Source organism: Serinus canaria, chromosome 1, assembly GCF_022539315.1.
Source record: "Serinus canaria isolate serCan28SL12 chromosome 1, serCan2020, whole genome shotgun sequence".
Lineage (NCBI taxonomy): Eukaryota > Metazoa > Chordata > Aves > Passeriformes > Fringillidae > Serinus > Serinus canaria.
Genome location: NC_066313.1, coordinates 100,230,576 through 100,255,765, shown reverse-complemented (window position 1 = coordinate 100,255,765; position 25,190 = coordinate 100,230,576). Strand labels below are relative to the sequence as shown.

At 39.8% G+C, this 25,190-nt stretch overlaps 1 protein-coding gene across 5 annotated transcripts in view; it reads right to left on the bottom strand.

Moving 5' to 3' along the window:
• Positions 1-25,190, bottom strand: part of CNKSR2 (connector enhancer of kinase suppressor of Ras 2) — a 206,825-nt gene that overhangs the window by 12,412 nt on the left and 169,223 nt on the right. The window contains exon 21 of one of the 5 annotated variants that reach the window (XM_050978196.1): positions 1,546-3,698. The exons of the other annotated variants lie outside the window; for them this stretch is intronic. Coding sequence (XP_050834153.1) covers positions 3,694-3,698 — 5 coding nt within the window. The 3' untranslated portion in view covers positions 1,546-3,693. Of the gene's footprint in view, positions 1-1,545; positions 3,699-25,190 lie in introns of those variants that run through there. 5 annotated transcript variants of the gene reach the window in all.

Here is a 25,190-nt window from a genome sequence, read left to right as displayed (position 1 = left end):
GTTATATTGGTGGGCTGTGATTTCAGAGAGGGCAGAAGAATGAAGTCACTTCAAAGCTTCCCAAAGTAATGGAATTCTGATCAGTGGCAGAACTTTTCTGCAGTAGGGTTATAGCTGCATCCTTCCTTGGTTTTGGATATGGTACTCTACTCATTAAGCTGCCTATGAAGGCACCAGTTTAACCTTAATCTGCTGATTTTAGTGACTCTCTGGGAGAATTTTACACAATGAAATAGGATATCCTGACATTTTTCTGTGCCACACACTGATATAAGTGCTGTTTATTTTACCACAAGCTATCAATGCTGAAGTGAAATAAACACACCAATCCCACTTTGATGGTACAGTTCCCCTTGGGCCTGCAGCTCAAAAACAACAGAAAATTTGTATTTATGAGGAAAGCCAAGAGCTGGAGCAAACTGGGCAAAACTGCTAGACATGTGGGGATTCTGTAGATTTGGAACAGGATGAGGAGTTCCCTACAAATAATAATTCACAAGTAATATATAGAAGCAATTACTCCTTGAGGAAAATACTGGTATTACAAACCTAACCTAAGGTTGCAGCAGTCAAAGCTGTGAAAGGTTAAGTGACAAATGATACGGACCCAGCAGCATTACTCACCAGTCAGAACCAAGGCACAGTCACGCTCGCACAACAGCAGTGCCTGGCAAGCCTTATGGGATTGATACCTGAAAGCAAGCCTGAACAGATGGGGGACACCTTCCTGGTGAGCAACACCCACCTGGAAAATGAACTCTGCTTCAGGCTACACCCCAAGTTGCTTCTTTGTATGAAAATGTAGCACTGAGAGTGGAGGTTTCCAAAACGCATCACTAAGGAAGTGCAGTTCTACTTTCAACATGGGAGAAACATTAGTGTGGGCAGGGGCAGGTGAATTGAAGGTCTGCCTCAGTTACCTCTGTAACCCACTGTGGGCTGCTGGGGAAGCACATCCCGAGGCATTTCTGAAAGGGGCCTGAAATGCTTCCCAAAATGTTATCCCAGAAGATGTCATATTTATTCAGATATTCAGATTTATTAATGGATTTATACTGCACATTATGATAGCTGCACTGATTAGATTCCAACCTAATTAAGCTGCGCCCTGATTTACATCTTAATTATGCAGGGCACAACACTGCCAAATGTTAGGCACCCCCCATCAGCTGCTGAATGCCCATCACACCCCCATGGTCTGTAAGCACCACACAGAGTTCAAGGTACCTTTCAGGACAAAAGCTATTGCTGTGACCAGAGAAATGCACTAATTCCTCGTGGCTCTTCTAGACATCACTCACGTCATCAGATGTCAAAATGAACTTGTCAACATGTATGAACCTCAGCATAAAGTGCTCTCAAAACTGGCATGAGAGTGATCACAGCAGAAAGGTCCATTTCCCACCCACTGGGCAGAATGTGTTTGCCACAAAAGGAACAAGAGAAAGGAACTGAACGTCAGCCCTGACAGACGATGGTTATGCAAAAGCAAGACAGAAAATTTGCTGGCTTATTTCCTTTATTAAGCCCAAAATAACACCTTTAAAAAATCCTGACTTCATGAATAAATCAAATGCCTTCATTAAAGAAACATTTACTGCCATTTTCTATACTTTATTTTAAGGCATACAGAAAAATATTTAACAAATGTGTATGCAATTAAATGCCAGGGACTGCTAATTACAGCCCTTCTGAATGCCTCTGCAAAACAAAGATACTCAATACAATATGTTAGAAAGGGTGGGGAAAAGAAAGAGAGGAAGCTGAAGACAATCTAATAGGCATTAGTGCAGATATATGCTGGCCTTTGGCTACGAGCAGCAAATAAATCATCAGTGTTACCCCAAATGGCAGCCAAAGGACATTTTAGAGTCACATCCTTGCTTCTGCTTCTCTAATTCATTTCCAAAACATTTCACCTCGAACTAATTATGGAATTTAATGACAGAATGTAAAGGACTGGCTGGGGTTGCAGGCCATTCCAACAAAACTTTAATCACACATCCTTCAGGTTGCAGAATCTTTATGTACTTAGCAGTGATTTATCATTCCTGGCAGAGGCAGGTACTTCAAAGGCAACCTTATATAAAAAATAAATTCTGCCTTTGCCAAGCATTGGAAAGAGCACTAAATTAAATTTTAAAATCAGTTCCTACAGACAAACTCAGAGGGTTTGTCTATCTGGCCAACAGGCAAAAATTTATGACAGTACAGTTTTGTAATCAATAATAGCAATACAGTGCATGTTTCTGATTAGAAAAAATTAAAGATGCCAAAACAACATTGCTAAATATTTAGGCTGTTTTGTGACAGTCCCATTGAGCAGAAATATAAAACATGCATTTTGATGAATTTCCAACTAATTTATGTCATACTATACTTTTTATTTTTCAAAAAAAGAATATTAAAACTATTATAAGCTTTGTCACCTGCTGTAAGGCAGAATGATGTAATTTTATTCACTGCACATTTCCTGTTAGTGAGGCAAAAAAGCATAATTTACTTCTTTATAAAAGGGAAATATATATATAACTATATATATATATAATTTTATTGGTATTAACATAATGCAATACCATACATTGAGCAAACAGAAAACATTTCAAAATACATTTTTTAAAAGTATCTCCCCGTAAGATAGTATGAAATATCAAGTAATTAGCATTAACATTATTACAATACACCCTTAGCCAAATATATCAAGGAAAATCCACATTCTAATCACAGAGATAGAGGCAAACATCAACCCATAGGGGACTCAGAACATAATGATAAATACAATATCTGAATCTACTTTGAGTGACATCCAGACAAATACTGGCCCCAAAACAGCCCTCCGGAGTCTGGGTGTTACACAGAGAATACTTTGTGCCTGCTTGGCCAGGCAGCATCACTCACATGTTTTAGTCCTAGAAGATAAAGAGGAACCAAAGATTTAAGTGCAGAGTCTAAAATCTCAGTGTGAGGTATCTTCTCCGTGACCATCCGAACGAGTGCCAGTGTACCCTCTGGGAATTCAGTACAAACCACTGGATAAATGGAAGTCTCTGAAAGGTCTGTACATACCTCCACTTGACAGAATACACTTAATTTAGCATGACACAGTAAGGAAACTTCCTCCACTAATGTGAAGCACGCTTAAATGACATGACTCTGTCTGGGTGGCCTGAATGGGTTCACTGGAGTTCAGTACAAGCAATGGGAAATTACAGTTACCATGGCTGAATCCCTCTTTAATTCCTCGAGGTGTGCAGAACAAAACTGAGTGACATCAAAGCCCTTCCCCTGCCAAGACCCTCTTCCCCTTCCGTTCTCCCGTGTGGGGGGCAGTATTTTCTGCAAATGTGCTCCATGTAGACTGGATCTGACTTTGTGCCTAGTCCCATTGTGGAAAGGGTGCATTCTTCCAAAGACTGGCCATGCCCTCTGACACCTTCCTGGAGGCCTCATATTCAGGCATGTGGTTGTCTATGCTTTAACAGGTCTGTTCTCTGTTATAAACATCAAAGTTATTCAAGAAGAACTGACTTTCTGAACGGAGGCCATTAGGTTGCTTGCAAGAGGCTGAAGTTGAGTCTCCGTCGTGCCAATTCTCTAATGATAAGTTTATCAACCTTTGAGTCCAATCGGTTCAGTGCCAAGAGATGTGGTTCCCATTTGACATGGAGAGGTGCTATCAACTCTCGCAGTGTATTAGCCTAATATGATAAAGCAGTGATACAATATGTTGAAAGATCGGTGATGCGCCATTATTTCCATATCATATTAGTAAATTAGAAATACTATCATGCAAACAAGAGCAAATAGCAAATCTGGCATACAGTAGCAGCACTACAGAGCCTTTCTAATCTGCATGCAGCGATGCTCGTGAGGACAGAGACATGGCACTGTTCTGCTATTACACCTCACTCCATTAAAATATCCATCCCTGATGCAAAAGAGGTATTTAGGGCAGAAGGTTATATATTCTCTTTTTGTAGATATGTTTTTTTTAAAAAGAACAGAACAAAGACCAATTAAAAAAACCCCAAACAACCCACAAATAAAACAAGAGAACAATACACATCCTAACCAACTCAGTTGGTTTTCTCCATGTTGAAGACACATTAGCTCATTTGGAAGCACTGGGAAAGGGTCACATGAATGAGGAGAATGGAAGCAAAGAATGTGCCCCAAATCCACCAAACGTGCTACAAACACAGAAAAATATCCTGGTGGCAACTTATGCGAGAACTAGAAAAAGAGGTGGCACAACACAATCTGGCTCCTCTCGTTCTCCTAGCTGACAGTCCAGCGTTGTGCAATGTTGGGTGAAGGATGTGAAGGATAAGATACAGAGCTAGGAGATCGTGTGATTTTGCAACCACACTGACATTACACACTTCCATAAGCTAGGGCTTGAGAACTTGAGAATCTTTGTGGACCTGTGTTAGCAAAGAAAAGAGAAAGAGAGAGGTGGAATAAACAGCATACAGCTAAATTGTTTACTTATTGTTTCTGTGTGGATATGCAGTCTCTGCACAGGCAGTTTCAAAAGCCTGGCTGTTCTCAGTGCATTCCCTATTCTATTGCCTACTACACTAAATTGTAATAAAAAATGAAACTTCATGGATCTTAACATCCATCATCATTTTGAATCCCAGATATGAAAAGCTGGGGGATGTTTCGTTAAAAAAAAAAGCACTTTGGGAAAGAGTTCAACTGTGCATAAAGATGTACAAACTCATTCCAATTAACTGGTGGGATTTGTTTAACCCCTGTTAAAGAGATTATTCTTTTTTTCAAAAGACAGGATGGAAAGGAAGGAAAACATCAAGCATTGCCATTTTTATTCTTGAGCATATCACAAAAGGTCTGGAAAGCAGACAAGAAATATTTTCTCAGGGACAGAAAACACAAGGTAGAAAGAATCCCAGATGGAAACATTGGTGACATTTACTCCACACATGGCAGCAATTGGAAAATGAGTTTCAGAGAGGCAGAGGGTGAGCAATGCTACACAGAACTCAAACCCAGTTCAGCCTCTTCTCTATTACTGAGATTTCCTGGGACTCTCTGCGTCAACAAGGAGAGGAGGAAGAAGAAGTGTGAGGAAAACAGTTTATATAACTAAATTCTAAGTATAGCAGTCAAGAGAAACTTTTACATAACCTATTGTTTAAAATAAAAAAAACCCATTAGATTCCACAACCAAAATGAAAAAACCCCCAGCCCAACCCCCGAAACCAAACCCCAACCCCCTGACAAACAAAAGGCCAAACCAGCACATTTCAGGACTCATGGGGTTGAGGAAAGGGAGACTTTGTAGAGTACAAGAGGGAATGTTTTTCAGATTTCATCCTGTTCTATACTATGAACAGCTGTAGCATTGAAAATGAGAATCTTGGATTTATTTGGAAAAAGGCACTAAGTGAAAGAGGATATTGCTGCCTCATAGGTATCACTTCTGCAGCTTCAGGAGATCCTGTCATCTTATGGCTATTGTTCATACAACTTAATCACTAAGAATTCAGAAAGTTTGCTTCACAGGTCAGGCTTTGGCAAAAGAAACTTCCCTTTTTGTGAAGCAAGGTGGCTGTGAAATAAAGGAGGGTTACTGAAGTTAAGGCAAGGGCATTATGTAGCAGATGTCCATACTCAGCTCTTGCTCATGCCCAGCTGAGTCTGGCTGGGACATGTCCTCTATCTGTGGAAGAACTGTGCTACCTTCAACACATGGTGAGACAGGACTTGTGTTATGCACATAAAAATTCAACTAAATTTTACACTAGAAAACTATTTCTGAAAAAAAACCCTGCTAGTAAGACACGCTTTTGTAAAGACTATTTTGTAATAGTACTAAGGTTTTATTATATACACTATATAAATTATCAAACAATGGTAATTTTTCACTATCCCAGTTTGGATTAATCACTGTGCATGAATAGCCTTCTATTAACCTCTCAAGGTAAGTAGTAGCATATGCTTTCCTATTTATCTTAATGTGAATATAATTCTTAGGCACTAGGGGGCTTTTCTACGTAGATTTTCAATATCACTTACAGATAGTAACTAAGCGTTTAGAAAATCTGCTTTTTAGTAGTAAAAATTATTTTTCCTTATCCTTACAAACTCCACATTTTTTTCTGTATCACTACTATTAGCAAAATTATTTATCTAAAAAAATTCCAGCATGTGGTTTTATTTCTAGATAAGGGTTTTAAAATTTGTTTTAAAGGAGAACAAATACAAATAACAAAGAACGAGTAACGTGCTTTTGGACGGATACTTATTGACACTACAACTTATGAAACTCATGAGACTTGTAAACATTTTGAAAAATAAACCAACTGCCATTCACATACAAAAATGAATGTGACCCTGTGAATACAGCAAAGTGAACTTACTGCATTTATCAATCAAGTTATGTCTGCACTATGAGTGTTATGGAAAATGACTTCCCCAGAGTGGTTACAGACACAAAACTGTCTGCTGTAAATCTCTGCCTATTTATTCAGCTGACGTGGTCATGTAGGATGTGAGGAATTTTATATCTGAGCAAACCTGCAGCAGTAGGAGGTACTTTACCCATCTGAAGTGGTGAGACAGAATGCACCTAGGCCCTGGGCTGGGATCACCCCACCAAGCAGGAGCAAGGGGGTGCTCTGCGTGCCTTTCCAGGCCAAGTGTCAAAAGCCAATAAAAATGGAAGCAAAGGGAAGCAGAAAGTTCTCATGAGAGAAATATTTGACAGTCACAATCAATAAGGTCTCAAAATGGCTCTCACACAAGAAGTCCTATGTAAGGAAAGGGGCACAGAAGGTGTTACAACTCTTTCTCTTTGAGACTGATGTATAAATGTTTAAGGAACACCTGCAGTCACTAATGAGGAGGTATAAAGTTAGGGTTTTTACTTTGATGTGTTTTTTCATAATAAAAAGCACAAGATTTTACCACTGTCATTTAAGAGCACACTTTCTTTTCAATCTTCACATTATATATTTTGCCTAAACAGACTACAAGATACCTGGTTATCAAATGATATTTTTATGACAACTTCTCTTTTCAAAGAAAGGTTTGGTTGAAGAATATCAGGTAATTAACTTACTTTTTAAATTCATTCTGAAGTTTTAGAAAATTTCAGACTTCCCATCTATAGTGACCACCAGTACACCTGTACTTGCCTTTTGAAGATCTACCCTTTCCTTAATTTTTATCCTATTTTGTGTACCTATTTCCACATCTGTCTACATATTCAGGAGAGAAGAACTTTGACTGGAAGCCCTTACCTACTGTCTAGTCCAATAATGAAGCATATCTAGTTCTGCATTTTCCCCTAAAGGTAAGTCCTTTGCATGAGTGATCAGGGTCCCAACAAGAATGAATGTAAAGAACAGCAGGGAAGAGAAAATCTTCCCCACGTGTCACAAACTGTGACCTGGCTGCCTCTGCTGGAAGTGCATGGCAGATCCATCTTCCTCCTTACTTGGGAAATGGGCTCAAGGCTCTTTGACACAGAGTGCTGGGGAGGAACACTGGCAGATCTGCAAACTGCCTGCTGCTCAATGGTGGGAAGCTCCCACCACCTCCAGGTGTCAGACAGATGCCATGCAGAGATGAAAAGGAGCTGGCAGAGTCTGGCAGTGAGACTGCCTGAGGAAGGAGGGATTTGGTGACACATCTGGTGCAGATCCCCAGCACTGTACTCCAAAGCAGTGCCTGCCCACATTATCCTGTGGGAATCCAGTTAGGTATGGCAGCAATAGCAGGAGTCACTCAGCACTCCTCTGGAGACTGCAGTAAAGGGCACTAAATCAAACAATTCTAATACAGGAGTATGTTATCTGCAAATAGCAAATTTCAGCTTTTCCAACCCCACAATATAAGTTTTAGTGTCCCCATATCCTCACTGAGGAACACCAAGAGCACAAGTGCTCCATGGGAAAGCACCACAGTGAGGAACAGCACAGGGAGGACAGATGGTGGTGTCAGCCCACACAGAACCTCCAGTGCCTGCTGCTCCTCTGCAGGTGCTGCACTGGGTCCCATGAGAACAAGGCAGTGGAAATTACAGGGCTCTGATGGGCAGGCATTCTTCCTCCCACTTAGCACAGTATTTCTAAATTGCAAATGTAACTCAGCTCTCCTATGCACTTCTTGTACTACAGCTACTGCTGAGTAAGCTTCTGTCTACTCAGTACTAAATAACTAAATAAACTAAAATGGACCACAATAAATTTCCCAATCACTAACTCTTATTATATTATTATAATGTATTATGTTATATTATTCCTAATTCTGCCCCTATTTTGTCCCTCCATATTAGATATATCTCATGGTTATTCTTATGCTGTTCAGATATCTCTCTAATATCTGCAAAACTCTCTCCTTCAGCTCATTACAAGGGTCTTACTGGAGTGACAGCTCACAGCTTCAAGATGGAGCAGTCTGAGTGTCATGTCAGAAAATAAGGTTATTTTTCTAGAGTAGTTCATTTTGTAACCATTGCAAAGCAATACAAAGAGCTGCTCCCAGAAAAGGAAGCCCTCTAATTTGGGACATAACTAGTGAGACACAGCTGAATAACCATTTTCAGGAAAAAAAAAAGAAAGAGCAGCTGGCTGAACTTTTCATAGTTTTATATAGATTTAGAAGGCATAAGATGTAATCACAACTTTAGCATTCCACTGGGCAGTTTATGAATTCTGATAATGATATTAAAATTTCTGCATATTGGCACTCTAATTGCTGGATTACAAAGAGACTTAAGTTGCATAATTCTATGGGACAAGTCTCACCCAGGAGAAGTCTATGTTACATCCCAGAGACAGGCACACGAGGCACATATCTAATGGTGAGATTCCTTTCAATACAATTCTTAGTACTATTGTAACCTAAAATCAGCCAAGCTATGACTGCCATGGCATATAAAACTCAATTTAATCTACCAAACCTCCTGCATTTTTTTATTCTGAGAACTGCTTGAAAAGCCATGTCCTTGTTTCCTGATCATAAAGCAGGAATTTGTGGGTCCAGTCCATCACCCCATGAAAGAGTTAATGTACCACACAAAAATAGGAGCTCTGTTTCCCAACTAGTGCTTTGGACATCAACCCTGAAAAGAAAGCAATGTACTAATTTTTTGCATTGTTATCGATGATTTTTGTAATAAGAAGTATTTAAGCAAAATTGGTCTTATTATTGTGACAAATTATTCTGTATATTACTTTATTGGTTACTTTTTCAAGAAGTGTATTTCTGGAATTTTTTTTTACATTAACTTAGGGTTTTAAAAGCAGACAGAAACATACTGAATTAATTATAGCATAACAAATTTAAATTTACACAAATAAATTTTTAACTTCAACCAGTAGAAGCCCCTTTGGTCAGAGAAGACTTTAACAGATAAAAATTATACTATTAAGCAACATGATTGCTTTTCCTGGTGGTGCTTTCCATGCTGATAGCAAAACCACCAATGACAAAATCCCTGGTGAGACTCAATAACTCCCAGCCAGACTGTCACGTTCCCACTGCCAGGCTACATCCAAGGGCAGGGCATGGAGATGCTGCCCCTGCCACAGCTGCTGACAGCTGAAGCAACCTGCCATGCTGGCCTGGGAGCCCTTCTCTGACTGGTCAGTGAAACAGGCACAGATCACCTGAACACTGTAAGTTACTGACAGCATGCCATGTGGTGAAGGTAAAATGAACAGACTGAAAAAAGTGTTATCTTCTTCGTGCCACATTCAGCTGAGGTTTTTCAGCAGCTTTTGCTAAAACCTCCAATGGGAATGGTGTCAAAACCTACTCAGGGAAAACTGGGGGAGCAGTTTATAATTTTTTCTATACTAACACTGATCAGGTTGAGATACTGTAGTTTAATTTGGAGCTCACTGGAGGGGCACACACACAAAACATGGACTCTACTATTACTGTTCTGGCAAGGCCAACAAGTGAAACGTTGGCACCACTCCTGGCTGGTTGTGCTGTGTTTAACAAAGGTGTTCCCTTCTCCTCTCCTCATGTTCTAGCACGTGTTGTTTCATCTGTCAATCCAACTTGCCTTGACTGTTCCCAGGCAAGTATTATCATTCTGCTCCAACTCTATTTTTGACTCAGTCAGGTGTCTTTCAGGTTTGAGGAGGACCATATTTAGTAACAAAAATGCTATCAGACCTGAAGCCCTCCCTCCTATCAACAACCTGAAATATACTGCATAAAATTAGCATATAAAGCAACTGCTTTTAGAAGTCTTGCTTTTAATTAGTTTGGTTCCCAAAAAAATAAGACAGGAATCACCTTTCTTTTTCTAAACCAATGACTGAGGTACTTTCTTGGCTATCTGTGGTGTCTTGAAAGCCCATCAGACCAACACAGAAATGGCCTCCTTGTTTGCCTGGAGGAAATTCCTTACCTATTTGAGAGTATAAAATGAAGAATTACTGATTAAGTGTTTCACACTGTTGAATGCTGAAGGCTTGTACTTTTATCTGGTAAATTTAAATTATTTTTTATGAGAATAATTATCTCTATATAAAAAGCTTGCACTGAAAGGTTTTATGCAAGGTACTCTTCAGACAAACCATACATTGCTATGTTGTTTGTTAAGAATTGCTTGCATATTTTTAATGTGTAAGAGCTTTTTTCAGAGGAGATCCAATTTTTTCATAAAAAGTGTATCTAAAGCTTTTCATATTCCAAACAATGCTATCACTAGGGTAATAAGAGAAAATCAGGGTTGCACAGGGATTTCATTACACTAAGGGTTCTTGTTACAGGAATCAAATGCTGAAAACATCAGAAGCTCCTGACTGTATTTTAACTTTAAAGATAGCAATAAATAGTAAATTTTAAATTATTTGAAATCCCTGAACATGCTAGACTGGATGATATGTAGCATGGATAATACTTCCTGAAGCCTGCTAAGACAGTATTTCTGTATGCCCTTTAGGAGGGGAAAAACCAGCAAACTAATCAAGAGAGTATTTTTATTACTTAAGGGAGTATTATTATCACCTAGTGTGTTCAAGCTCCTGGTTAATTACTCTTTCTGAAAGCCACAAGGCTGCCATTCATGAAAATGGATGGCAAAAGGGATTAGTCAGACTGGCCAGGAACCTAGACAGAGCTGAAGGATGCCATGCCAGGGTTTCATGACCCTGTGATGTCCAGCCATGCAGGAGTCCTTAGCCCTCCTTCCCAGTCTTTTCTGAAATACAGACACCCACCAGAGACCCTCTTGGTGAGAGGACATGGTGCACACACTGGTTTTCAAAGAAAGAACCTGATAAAGTTTCAAAGAAAGTGGTGATAACCACTAAGGAGGTACATCTACACTCCCATCAATTCCTACTTTTCCACCAATTCAGGAGGTTTTTACCTTCAATGACCTCAGCACAGAAGCACAAAAACATAGGTATGAAAATTGCTTCTCTTTAGCCTCTTCCTTCCTAATTCATCCCCAAACATCTCCAAAAGTGCCCGTCACACACTGTTTGGTGAGGTGTAGCTGCCATACTTCTGTATGATGACATTGTTCCACAGAAAAGATTAATCCTGCACTGAACATATTACAGCACCAATATGTGACCCAGGCCCTGGTTCTCTTCTCCTGCACACCTGACCCCTTCCCAGTGTGGAAGGGCAGAGCCTGGGGGAGACCTGCTGTCCCCCTGGAGGGATGGAGCAGTGCACAGGGCCCACCAGGCACCAACCTCCCCACTCCTAAGGTACATCAAGCTCCTCTACTGGCAGAAACCACCAGAGCTGTGTTGGAGTCGGGCACTTCTCGAAGGCTTTTGAGTTGTTAGAAGTGTTCTTTTCCAGGAGAATGAAAACAGGATCTCTTTCAACTGGAAATGAGAGTGCCATCATCTCCGACTGTGCACGACTACTTGCTAGCTTCTGCTACCTCATCCAGGTCTTTTGATCACAACAAGGGAAAATACTTTTAGTTTAGTCAAAGTTACCAATATCCAGGGAAAGAGAAGTCTTATTAAAGTGAGGGCAGCTGCTCCCCAAAGGGCTGCCTCAGCTCTGGGAGCAGCTGGGCACAGGAGAATGGCTGGTGTGAGATGGTGGCTGATCAGGCTGAGGCAAGGAAGGGGAGTTGGAGACAGGCAGGTGCTGGGTGGGAGGGAGCACCCACTACAGTGCCACCCCTGACACCTGACCCTGGCAGTGCTGTAGCAATCTGCTGAGAGGTGAGGACACGTTTCAAATATAACTAGTTTTACAAGAAACTTCTTGATTTGGGTAATGATGTGGAGGGCCCAGCCTGCTCCCCTGGCAGCCTCCAGCAGCGCCAGTTCCCCAGAGCTGCTGTGTGCTCAGCCCTTGGTCCTGCCAACAGCAGCAGAAATGGCATCAAAAGACTCAAGGAGAAAGTCCCTTAGTGTCACCACAACTGGTGATTGCTGTATGCAAGGGAATCCAAATGGACCAAAACACCCTGAGATGCAGGGGGAAGGGTCACCTGTAAAAACAGCCACCTTTTGAAAATGGCAGGTAAGAGTGCCCTTCCCTCAGGGGATGGTAAGCCAAAGGATACTTGTAAGGAGGGATTTCTGTTGTCCACAGCAGTCACATGCCTGAGCAAGGTTCCTCTGGAAAAGCTGTAGCAAGACCCAGAGCTGTTATGTGGGGATGCATTCCCAGCAATTTGCTACACACTCTGGCTCTGGTTTGCTTAAGTGCTTTTCACCAAAATATCACCACTATCAAAGAAAATATCATCTCTACAGCCTGAAAAACACTGACTATCACGTAGCTGAGTTCCGTTCTTATCCCATAACAGCAACCTCTCTCCTATCCATTTCTCAAGCTGCTCAGTTCGCTATTGTCCTCTGCTATTTTCTTCAGAAGCTATATTGTCTTTTTTACTTTCTTCTCCTCTGCATGAATAAGCACTACATGTCTTTTTTCATGCATTACCAACATCAAAACCAAACCTTTTTCTTTTTTCCCCTATCAGGCAGAAACATCTCATACCAAACAGCTCCCTTTAGTTCTCCTCTTGGATTGTACTCGTTAAAAATGTCAAATCAGCTTCTACAAAAACAGAGAACTAGGGAGGTTTGGCTTCTCCCTACAAATAAATACAGGAAGTAGTGTAGATAAAGCAGAAATTAAAAAAAAAAAAAGAGACTAATTTGTGACATCTCTCCTCAAAAAGCAGTGCTGAGAAAGGCAGAGAAGGGCTGATAGGATTATTGTTGTGCAAAAGGATTTTCCTGTAAGGAATACATGGTCTAGGGCTAATCAAGACTTCTCCCCTATAAACAAGGGGGATGGAACAGAAGCCTGTTTTCTAAGGACATAAAGGCAGAAAAAAGGTTGGTAATTGCCTCTTCAAGTAACAGAAACATCTGAAAGTTTGTGTGCCAGGTTTAAAACTAACTAGAAGAGATGCCTGTCTCTCTAGCCTGGAGTTAAAATGTGCAACTCCTTATTGCCATATAACAGAGCTCAAAATACACCTGAGTTCAGAATGGATAAAACTATTGTGTGGAAGAATGATCCATCAAGGGTTACAAGAAAGATACCTTTAACTCTCCCTAGAAATATGTTTTTAGGCACACCTCAAGGCATGGGGGGCTCATGTCTCTTTGGTATGAGCACTTGTTCTTGCAGGTGACTTTTAAAAATTCAAATAACAGAGTCTGATATCTGATATAGAACTAGAGAAACCAATGTTTCAGACAATTTTTGCTAAGCTCACATTTGCTGTGCAGAATGGAAATGTCAGATTGCAAGATTAAACAGTAAAAAAAAAAGGCTCAGCGAATTTTTAATTTTGCAAGGGTTTTTCTTTTTTTTTTTTTTTAGAATAATGTAGACATCCCTCTTAAAGAAATTGTGTATCTAGTGCCAGTAAATGCAAAAATTTTCCACTGTAACCCCAGGGGCAACTCCAAAGAGTTACAGAGTAACGAAAAAGTTCAGTGTATATTATATGACAGATCTATTCAACACCTCTGTGGAATTTAGGTTTCCTATGAAAAAGAGAAGGCAGGAACAGGCAAGAATTGATCTGTTCTGGTTACGTGTTTGGCAACAAAATAGCTGTTGATGAAAAATGTTGGTGACCATCACACACTTTTTGTGAACTATAAAATACAGCAAGAGCACATGCAGCTCAAGCTGAAGATGTTTAAAACAACGCCTTAGGAGGTGTTGTGCAGAAACCTTGGGGGGATTTCAGAACTGGAAATCCACAGTTAGAAATCTAAGTGCAGTGAACAATCTCCCCTGCTCAACCTGGAACTACCACAACAAGGAAGGAAGCAACAGAAGTGAGTAAAACCTAGGAGGACCAGAGATGAAGATTTGGCTGCATACTTTTGGTCATTAATAATACTGCTAAAGATAAGCAACACCAGACTAGAGAAATGCAAAACATTCGAGGACAAAATAAAAAGCAAGCCTCATGAATTTGTTTTTTAAAAAATTTACTCGATTTCCATATAGTACAACTGAGAAAGTCACCTGAAGAAAAAGTCTCAGCTAATACTTTCAGAAGACAAGAACTAAGGGGTCAAAAATAACTGTTGTTCCAACTAATTATGGACATTAATACTACAGGGTTTTCAGCTTAATAATGAGGTTATGCCAGAGTCTTCTCCTAGGAAGAAAACTTGCACTGAGAAGTATTTCAATGCACTGGCATGATCAATGCACAGAACATGGCCCCTGCATAAAATCCATCCACGTGGCTCACCTTGGCTCAAAACTCTACGCTGCATATATCTTTGAAATAAAGGCTAAAGCAGCACAGGTGCATTTACAGTAGGTTATGCTGTAGGAAAAGTGTGACACTGTAGAAACAAAATACTTTTAAAACAGTTTTTTTTTACTAGGAAAAGATTTATAACACCATCATCCTCATTTATGGCACAGAGAATTAGAGGCTGATGGGATTTTAATTTCAAAACCCAATCACAACTTAATTAAACTTGTTCCACAGCTTACCTCACCATTACAGATTTATGTCTTATTTCTAGTCTATTTTTTGCTTTCATCTCACCCCACTCAATTTTGCAACCTCCTCCCCAGCTACCCTGATGTTTCCAATTCCCAAGTTCTACAGATCAGACTGCACAAACTGTTTCTTTTCTTTTTCAAGGAAAGGGGTAAATTAAGCCTCCACCACCTTGGGGGTGTGTGCTCTCCTTTGTTCATTGGATTACACTCAGCAACCTCCTACTCCCATCATTCCAAGGAGCAGTGGTACTGAAAAATGCACACAGCCTTCTGACAGCCTTGGCAGCAAAGCCAAATCCATGTAGAATATAAAATCTCACTCTTCCATGCCTGTTTTCCTCCAAGTAGAAACTACAGGTGCCATGGGTACTGGCTACTTATGGCCATCCACCCACGCCCTCATCCTTCCACATTCAGCCTCCACTAAATTTCAGGAATAATGAAATTCATAAATATCCAAGTTCTGTTCTCAAAACTGAGGAGTCTAATTTTTACTTCAAGTGACTGTAATACTTTCCTATCAATTCCATAGGCTTGTTTAGCCACTACAAACACATGCTTAGGAAAATTGTCTTTTGGGATGGGACAGGCCAAGAAGAAGTTGGCTGACATAGTTCTGAGTTTGCATTAACTGTAAAAACCATTTCCAAACTGTGAGTCTTCAAGGCAATTATTTTTTAACTTTATGAAAACTCTCACACTTCCTTCCACCGTCTAACAATAGTTCAGAAATAATTGTACCTAAACTTTCAGCCATGAGTAAACAAGTATTAAACAAGTATTCTCAGCAATGCTAACACACATTTTTTTTCCTCTTATTTTACTACAAAGACATTTTAAAGATATTTTACAAATTGTGCAAGGCTTTCATAAAATGAATTTTCTCAACTTCTTACAATTTGCATAGATACAAGGATAACTTGTTTAAGCTGTAAGATTCATTATAGCCACTATAAGATATCCTTATCTGCTGGCAGAGTTTGTGAACTCAAGGTTAAAGCACAAAGTGAGCAGAGAACTTGGAAACTATTGATTTATTAATCCATAATGCAGTAGTGTCTAAAGTGCATTTGTGTTTGTTGGGTCTTTGTTAATAATTTTATTTTTATTCCACAGTTGCACCATTTCATAAACCCTGTTAAATTTTCAGTGTCTTGGTATAAAAAATTTTTGGTATGGTTAAATTAGTCTAGTTCATTAAGAAGTATTTCTGGGCCCTAAAATAATCACATGAAACTGCTGAGGATACATTAAGAAACAGGACATTAAATACCTAGATCATACAGTGACACTGGAGAAGGTAAGCAGAAAAGTGTAAAAAAAATAGTAATTTGGTGTTGGATAGTTTTAGTTTGGAGTGTAAAATATAAATGGAATTTTCCCCAGGCTCTTTACACAGCCAGAAGTAAATAAATAAAAATTATTCTGTCTTCTAAAGAAACAGAAACCAGCTACGCCAGTTGTCTTTCACACCATTAGAATAAAGTTAGAAATAGAAATGTTTTGCTGTAAAATTATGTACATATACTTAGCTTAATGAAAAAAAGAAAGAAGAAAATGTCATGAGAACATTTCTTTTGTTTTAACCTGAGGTTTAAAATAAATGGCAAGACACATTCTAGCAGGAAGGAAACAAGAACTCAGAACAATCAGCTTCAAGCCTTTTCTAGGTTTAGTATGATTTTTAGATTGGCTTTCAAATGTGCACATTAGTACAGCAAAAAACTCCCACTCTAATGGCAAGTGTAGAAGCTATTGAAATACTGTTATGTGAATTCTAAACCAGATTTTACCACTTTTGCTAGAGGAAAACATTCTCTACTTGTATCTCATATTCACCATCTCTCAAGTATTCCATGAAGACCACTTTTGCACGTGTAGGAAACCCCTCTGACAGGGGATTCTGGCATTGCCCAGCCCCTGGGTACCATGCCAGGAGCTGTTCCTGGAGCCTCCCCAAGCCATCCCACCTCACTTGAAATCTGAGCTCGTTTAACCTGGAACTAAAAGCACAAGGATCCCCAGCTGAGTTTTCTTACTTACTCTCATTAACAGCACTGGGTAAAGAGATGAGAGTAAACTTCCTGTCTTTGCCACTGCCTGATCTCTGTCCTCCCTAAATTTAAAACCAGGAGAAATCTCCTAAGTGAGGCTTCCTTAATTTTGCTTCTTCTTTGAGGCCTGTAAATTATCTCCTGATTAAATGAACATTTCAAAAACTAGCTGAAAGATGGTTTAAATTGAAGTTTTTTGGCAGCCTCTCTCCCCTCTCTCTTATGGTGATAACAACTCAAATAATTTTTAAAAAATCAGTCCTGATATTTTATATTCCAAAAGCCTGAAGTTTATCCCTCTGGAATCCCAAAGAGAAGAGATAATTAGCTGGTATTATTTTGTGCCAGCAGTACACAAAAAGTGAAGCCAGAAAACAAAAAATCCTGCTTAAAATGCAGACATTTTCTCCATGTAAACACAGTAAGATCCTGCATGGCCCTTTTTTCATGCCTTGTTCATAAAATCATGGTATCTAATAGCACCACACTAGTACAAGGATGCTGGACTGTTAACTATCCAACAGATTTCAAAATTTGCAAATTTGAGGCACAAAAGGAGACAAAAAATTTCTTGTTTTTGAACTATGTGTTTCAAAAATAAGGTAGGAACTTATTTTATTAATAATAAATGAGAACTGCAAAATTGCCTGATTACAGGGCTTTTTTTTTTGTTTGTTAATACTGTATTATCACATTTGTTTCAAAAGAACTGGAAATTCTGAATCTTCTGAACAGAAGATCTTACAAATTAAACACAAATGGTTACTATAAAATCTCAGAATTAAACACTTTTGAAGGATGGATGGAATCCCAAATGACAAAAGAAGGAGCTTTCTGCTCCCCACTTATCTCCAGGTAACTTCTTCCTTGGCTGTTTACATGCAGAAGGTCTGTGACACAGGGAACTGTATTTTCCTTCTAGAAGTTCAGCTCTCAGAGGTAAACAAGATCAGCCACCTAATACCTAAACCTTTCCTGTCCAAGGTGCCCTCTGATAGCAATGCCAAGCCCAGATGGAGGAGACAGCAGAGGCTCACTGTTAAAGGGAGGGGCTGCCCTATGTGAGGTCCCCCTGAGGCTGCTCTGCATCCAGAAACAGTCCCAGATGGCACCACTAGCCTGAACAGTGCAAGAGAATAAACTTATTAAAATCCACAGGCACCAAAGTGTGAGGAAACATCTCCTAGACTGCTGGAGGACAGTCTCAGAGCTGGAATGATCTGGAGGGATGAAATCTCTTGCCAAGTTTTATATAACAATATGGTAAATGCTGTGCTAACAGACACAGAGCCTGGCAAACACCAGGGTATTTTTTTGGTTTTTTCTTTTTTTTTTTTTTTCAGCCAGGCTGTTAGTTTTACAAAATGTCATATATATTTGTTGATTGGTTTTAGCCCAATTAATTTGACATTTTAATTCAGCTGAGGCTTTTATTAACATGAGCTAGTTAATGTGGATAGGTAAGAGGCCCAGAAAAAATCAGAACAACTACAATTACAAAAACAACCATTAAGCAGAAAACCATCTGGGACACTGTACAGCCCCAAGTGAAATATGAAGTAGAGTATGGTTGCCTAACAGATGCTTATCAGAGTACACAGCATAAAACAGCCAGGGCAGAGCAAGCTCCCTGGTCTCAATGAGATGTGCTGCATCCAGCTTGGACACTGCCATGGCAGAAGGGATGGGAGTCAGCCTGGAAAACCCAGGGAAGCTCAGCAAGAGCACTCAGAGGCCTAGCAAACACTAAATATGGGAGAAACCAAACTAACCTTCACAGCAACCTTGCAGCTTGGAAGAAGGGCTGCTGTAATGGAGCAGTCTGCTTTCTGTGCCATAAGGGAAGGGAAATGCTGGGCTAAAATTGCAGAGGGAACAGTTCAATATCCATTAGCAGGAAAAAATAAAATTATTCCTTCCCAAAACAGCAAAGAGGAAAAGCACTGTCTGGAGGGAAAGAAGAATGCCTACCACCATGGGTGTTTAAGATTTGGAAGGTATGGCAGCTCCAGATTTAGATGGCAGAGCTACAATGGATAATCTCCCCAATAATTTCCAGCTCCTGGCTCTGAGACACACCCATCACACTTACAGCTTCACCAAGGTCATTGCAGGGACCAAGATTTTAACCTATATACACTGCTCTCCTGCACTGGAAAGGTTTAGGAAACCAGTAAGGAGATTAAGAGGCCAAAAAATAAGCATCTAGTGCCATTTTAGCTGTCCAGGGGTATCCCAGGAAGTTGCATAGGGCTGGCAGGTTAGGCACAAGATCTGTGACCCTCTGGAGCAGCAGCTAGTGACTGCAAGGAAAGGCAGCCAGAAGGCCAGGCTAGCATGATAGGACAATTCACAAAAAATCATCCCAACAACATGGATTGCATAGACCTCCATGCAATCCATGTTGTTGGGATGAAAATATTCATCCTAAATTCAAAAATTCTGAGGACTTATTTTTAAAAAATAGTTTAAACTCAACTGCTACGTAACAAATGTGGCTTTTCTAGAGTCTTCTGTTCAGCAAAAAAATGTTGGCAGGATGCTGACTGTTTGCACTGAAGTCTTTAATAGCTTATCCTGCTTCCCATGATGAACATTGCTTAAACAACAATGCATCTTTACATGGTGACCCTCCAGACATTCAGCATGGTAGTAGTTTAATAAAACTATATCCCTCCCATGTCCTTCCAAGCACTACTGACTCAAGTTCATCCTTGTTTTAATGATTGCCTTGAAAGAACATGAGAGGCACACACAACAGATGGTACCACCTGGAGATGTAATGAATACATTCTGAAAAGACTTTAGTACTCCTCTGTTCCCCTAGTCCTACTGGTACTATGCCATCATCTTCTGACTTAAATGCTATTGATTATAGAAAGGGTTTCATATTTTTTTAGCTTTGAAAATTTACATTATATACATTTCAAAAGAACACTCTCATGTAAATGATAGGTAGCTAACTTTTTTATTGTAGATTTCTGTTTCTTTTGCATTTAGAAACCTTCAGATTAGGCCAGATCCCTGCTATATGTCAAAGAGGAACTATGCCAGTTCTGCAAAAATCCCAGCGAGAAATGGCTTTGTCATAGAAAAATTGCAATTAAATTGCAGTAGTCAAATCTAAGAATGTCTTTATAACAATTTTCAGTAGGTTTCAGTGAGAAGTTTATATAAATGATTTTAAAAAGGCATGCTTTTCATGTTTGAAACCAAAAGGAATGTAAGTTTAAATTTTAGGACAGGAAAAACCCTCTTTTCAATGGAAAATTATGGGTTAATGAAAAAATAAATTTGGATTTTCTTTTTCATCCACAAAATAATTTCAAAAAATCTACATATCTTCACTTAGGAAATTTGACTATAGCTTCAGAATTGAAAGCACATTAAGAATTGAGGGAGTGGAAGCAGCAAGCACAAAAAAGGGCATTTTTAATATTGCTACCAAAACTTTTCAGGCCAACAAACTGGGATGGAACAGCAGTGAGGTAAACTGAGAGCCTTAGAGGACTTGGACTGTCTTCCCTCTGCTGCTTGTGGGGTGTTTTACCATTTATGAGTGGCCTTTCCCAAGGAGAGCATGTCTGCAGCCAGACCCAGACAGGGCAGCAGCAGAGACAGAGCTTGCTGACACCATGAAGTGGAAAAATGAAATGTAAAACAGACTGGTAACCCAACACCTGGCAAAAGAATGCAAAACATAAAAAAGCCCCACCCAAAATAGATTCTTTCATGTTCAGATTCCTTGTTTCACCACCCAACCCAAAGGGGTCTCTGGTAGAGAGCAGCATAGCTCCATTGACAGTCCCCAACTTAGAAACTTAGAATTGAGGAAACTTAGCAAGAAAAGCAATTTGGAAGAAGGTCCATGGAAGAAATTCTCTTGTGAACTTCTTTTGCATATAAAAAGACAATTTAATCCATATATTTCAGGCAAAAGCAGATGACCTTTCTTGGCAATGACACCCAAAGTTATTAAAACCAAAAGAAAAGTATGAATTATTATCTCCTTTGTATTTTTAGCAGCATGGGCAATGGAAATCAAATAAAATTTTAAATGTGGCAACGAAATATTTGCGGGCAAAATGCATCTATATGTATAAACACCAACAAGCATAAAATTAAAACTATTCTTATTTTTGTTGACAGCCCACATTGCTTCTGAATTGCTACTCAGTAAATGATTCAATACTTGGTTTTCAAGCACTGCAGGCAATTTTTTCCCCTTGAACTGAAATTTAAAATCAGGATATAGAGGTTTTGTATCCCATCATTTTTGTTTAGAATACAAACTCACTTCTGTAGTGGAGCAGCTTTTGCATATGAGAATTGAAAAACCTTTATTTACTAAATTTTAAATTTTAATTAAAGAACATGCTCAGAAATTAACATATCTACTCCAAGCTGTTTATCTAAGGTAGTCATATTTTTGAACATAATTAGGCAACACTTTTAGGGAAACTCAATCTGAGTTAACAGCAAAACCAGTGCCTTGGAGGCAATGGAACAAATAGACAAGGCATAAAATGCTGATGGTCCTCAGCCCACAGGAGTGCAAATGCCCACTCAGGTGCCACAGGAAGACTCAAATGGGAATTAGGACTGAAAAATCAGATCACAAAAACAAAGCTCAGGAAAAGTAGACATTTCATTAACCTACTCCAGTGTCTGTGTTGTCCAAAAGGATGTCAGGCAAAAAAACCCCAACTCCCAACTTGGCAAATGCTCTTGGTTATACAGGACTGATAGTGGATGCAGTAAGTTAGAATAACACCCTCAGTGTCCCAGAAGGTGTTGCACTTTGTGCTATTCACCATTTTCATATGGAATACTTCTAATGTGAAACATTACCTCAATTTCTCATAGCTCTGCTTATTTAAGACCCTCCTGGGCATTAATTTCAGAGGGGAAGAGACAGTATCTTAATGCTTCCTCCTTTGCCTCTCAGTGAGGATAAAACTAGGTGGTCAGACAACAGGACACCACTAATGATGTCCTCTCTAAAATGGAAAGAGGCTGTCAGAAAAACAAACTGCCCTATTAAATTCAGCCACACATCCTCATCAACTCCAGTGTGTGCAATCCAGGCTTCATGTGTTATTCATCCTGACTCCCACATTTCACTGTTGCCTAAACCTGCCAAAGTGAAGACACTACCTAAAATGCAGAGAAGCAAAGCCTAGAAGTGTACACAGGGTCCCATTTCATAACCTAGGGTTTAATTAGCAAACATTGATCCCTCTGGGACATATCATTTGCACCATGCATTACAGCCCCCTCATTAAAAAGAGGGAAGCCTCTCTAGACCTGTATTTTAGAATTTGAAATACATGAGCTTATTCAGAGTATATTTTTTTACTGGCACTAACTCCTTGAAAGGAAATGCTGCCTAGGATATCCCATGGATGTCCCAAACCTTCTTGGGCACAGTGCTAGTAATGATACTTGTTGCTAGTAATGGGAGTCCTTAGCTTCTCTGTCCTATTTTGTGAAAGCACTGCCACCTTGAATTTAATTTCTGCTATTGGGAAGTTGAAACATAGGAGAAATTGTTCTCAGTTTCCCTTATTCTCTGGCTGGTTTGCAGTTTTTTTCTGGGGAAAAGAAAGAAGAAAACCCCTCAGGCTTGGTGCCTCAGCACAGCCATTTCATACCTCTTTCAGTGACCAGTCCTCCCTGACATAAAGGTGAGTTTTCCTGAAACCCTTCACAGGGACTGGACATCTCTCAGAGCTGCAAAATGCCAACATAGCTCCTGCCCTGGCCTTTGACAAGTGTTTTCAGTAGTTTAGGGTCAAAAGGCAAGTTTCAGAGACTGGAGCATGAGGCTATTGTGTTCCTCTGAGGCAGCATTCACAAGACTGTGTGGGACTAAGCATGGGATGCCAGGAGATGTTGCAAACCTGCACAAGAGCTTGTGGCGATGGAGCAAAACGCCAGGGATCACCTGTGAGTTTGTCAAGCCTTCAGAAGCCCTGTGAAATCTTTCAAAGGTGACAGAAGTCACAGGAGGGAGAGTGTAGCCTCTTGTAAACACTCTGGAAGGTGAAACCAGTGCAGCAAACAAGTGGCTCTCAGCCATTAACTGCAGCCAGTAATTTATGAGAATTTATGTAAGACTTTGTTACAGTTGTCCATGCTATATAGAACGTATTATCCAAAATTACGATGATGGGGTGGCAACAAAAAAGTCCTTAAACACAGGAAAAACAATAATGTTAAGAGTGCAGAAAAAGGACTGAAAACTTGCAGAACAAAGAGGCAAGAAACAACACAGAGGGAAATGGGGTTTAACACTGCAAAGACAATCTAAGCGACTTCTTCCTGCTGCAAATACCTTTTCAAACTCAAACACAGACATCAGTGCTTTTCTATCCATGTTCCCTGAATAAATTTGCATGGAGCCAGCACAGTGGAAAACTCCCTTGCAGACTGTTGCAGGTCCCAGGTGTGAGTTCCCTGGAAAGTGTGCCAGTATTACCCCAGCCAGTCCTACAGCACCTGGAGCCAGCAGCAGAGCTCCTGTCCCAGCAGTCTGGGCAGATGACAGCACCTGAGATTCCCACAGACACGGCTGTTCTCCAAAGACTTTTTCAGGGAATATGTAAAAACAGTGCAGGGTTTTCTGCAGCTAAGTTGACTTAGTTGACTTGAAGGATCAACAGCCATCTACACCCTGCAGAGAGCTACTTATGTTCTTCTTTTAGATGCTGAAACCCTAGTAGGGCACAAACCAGAGAAGTCTTGAAAATGAAGGAACCACCACCAAAGATAATTTAAAAAAAAAAAAGAAAAACTGAAACAAGCTTTCCTGGGACAAAATGTGGAAGTAGCCTCTCTAGAAGTGTTATTTGCATTTAAGTGGCAGAATCTGTCAAACAGAGAGTGCAGACAGAGGTGGAGCCAGAGGGGAAGAGGGTGACAGTGTCATGATACACTGCTGTCTCCTTCTATTACCTCCCACTAGCAGAAATTAAACCTGAAAAGGCCCAACTTTTCCTTCGCAACTGAATCACAGACATGCAAACACTGTGCCACAGCCTCCAACCTGCTCTCTGTGTTCAGGCTGCCTCTGAACAGCACAGCAAGGGGCATGCTTGGTGCTGCAGGTCTGAATGTGGTTTGCCACTTGCATAGTCAGGAACAAACACATGGAAAAGCTCAAATATCCCACAAGATAATCCTCTTTGATTACAAAGTAAGAGACCATTACAAGATGGTGTCAATATGGAACATCTAAATGATTTACACAAAACTCATTTGGGAAATAAAGCAATCCATTAAGGATTAGCAGTGCAATGTTAATGTGATATAACAGGACAAAAATAAGCACCTGAACACAACAAAGTTAGGTCCTGACAGATAAACACAGGAAAGGACAACCCAGATTTTCAATTTGCCACATACATCTAGGCATTATAGAAGAGCTGATACACAGAACTATTTGTAGGGTCAGTAAAGTCTTGAAATATCTATTTAAGACATAAAGTGGTGACTGACTGAGAGAAGATGTTTAATTGTTGTAAATCAGTGTAACTTTAGTACAAAATCAACAGAAATATGGTAGATTATAGCAGCTGGGGACAGCATCTGAAAAAAGTGTGGAGCTCCTACTTTGTGGTGCAGTTATCTGAAAACAATTCTGCAAGAAAAGTTGGAAGAAACAGGACTGCATTTTACTATTTAATTTAAATTCATGGGGTTCTAAAAGTGAGTATGTAACAACAGAAAGCTGAGAAAACAAACTTTTGGCAATGACATCTGACAACAGCAAAGAAGCTGCATTCTTGTCTTGCACAAAAAGCAATAGGAATGATTAAGCTTTAAAACACACACAAGTACACGCAAGAACACACATAATCATCCAAGAGCCCAGAACTGTGTCAGGATCACAAACATGTAAGGCAAATAAATATATTTAAAAGATTCTGATACCACATAAGGGAACATTCAACATGAGGTTAAAACATTTCTGAAAGAGAGAGGATTTCCTTTCTCCAGCCAATTGCAATGTTTCATTTTCCCAGAGCAATGGAAGCTAAGGAGGCAGTGAGGCAGCACACACAAGGTCACCCATCCTGGTAGTGACTTAGCAGATGTAAGCAAACCTTTCAACTCAGAAACTGGATTTTGCACTTAAGAACACCACTTGCAGAAAATCCTCCTGCCTTT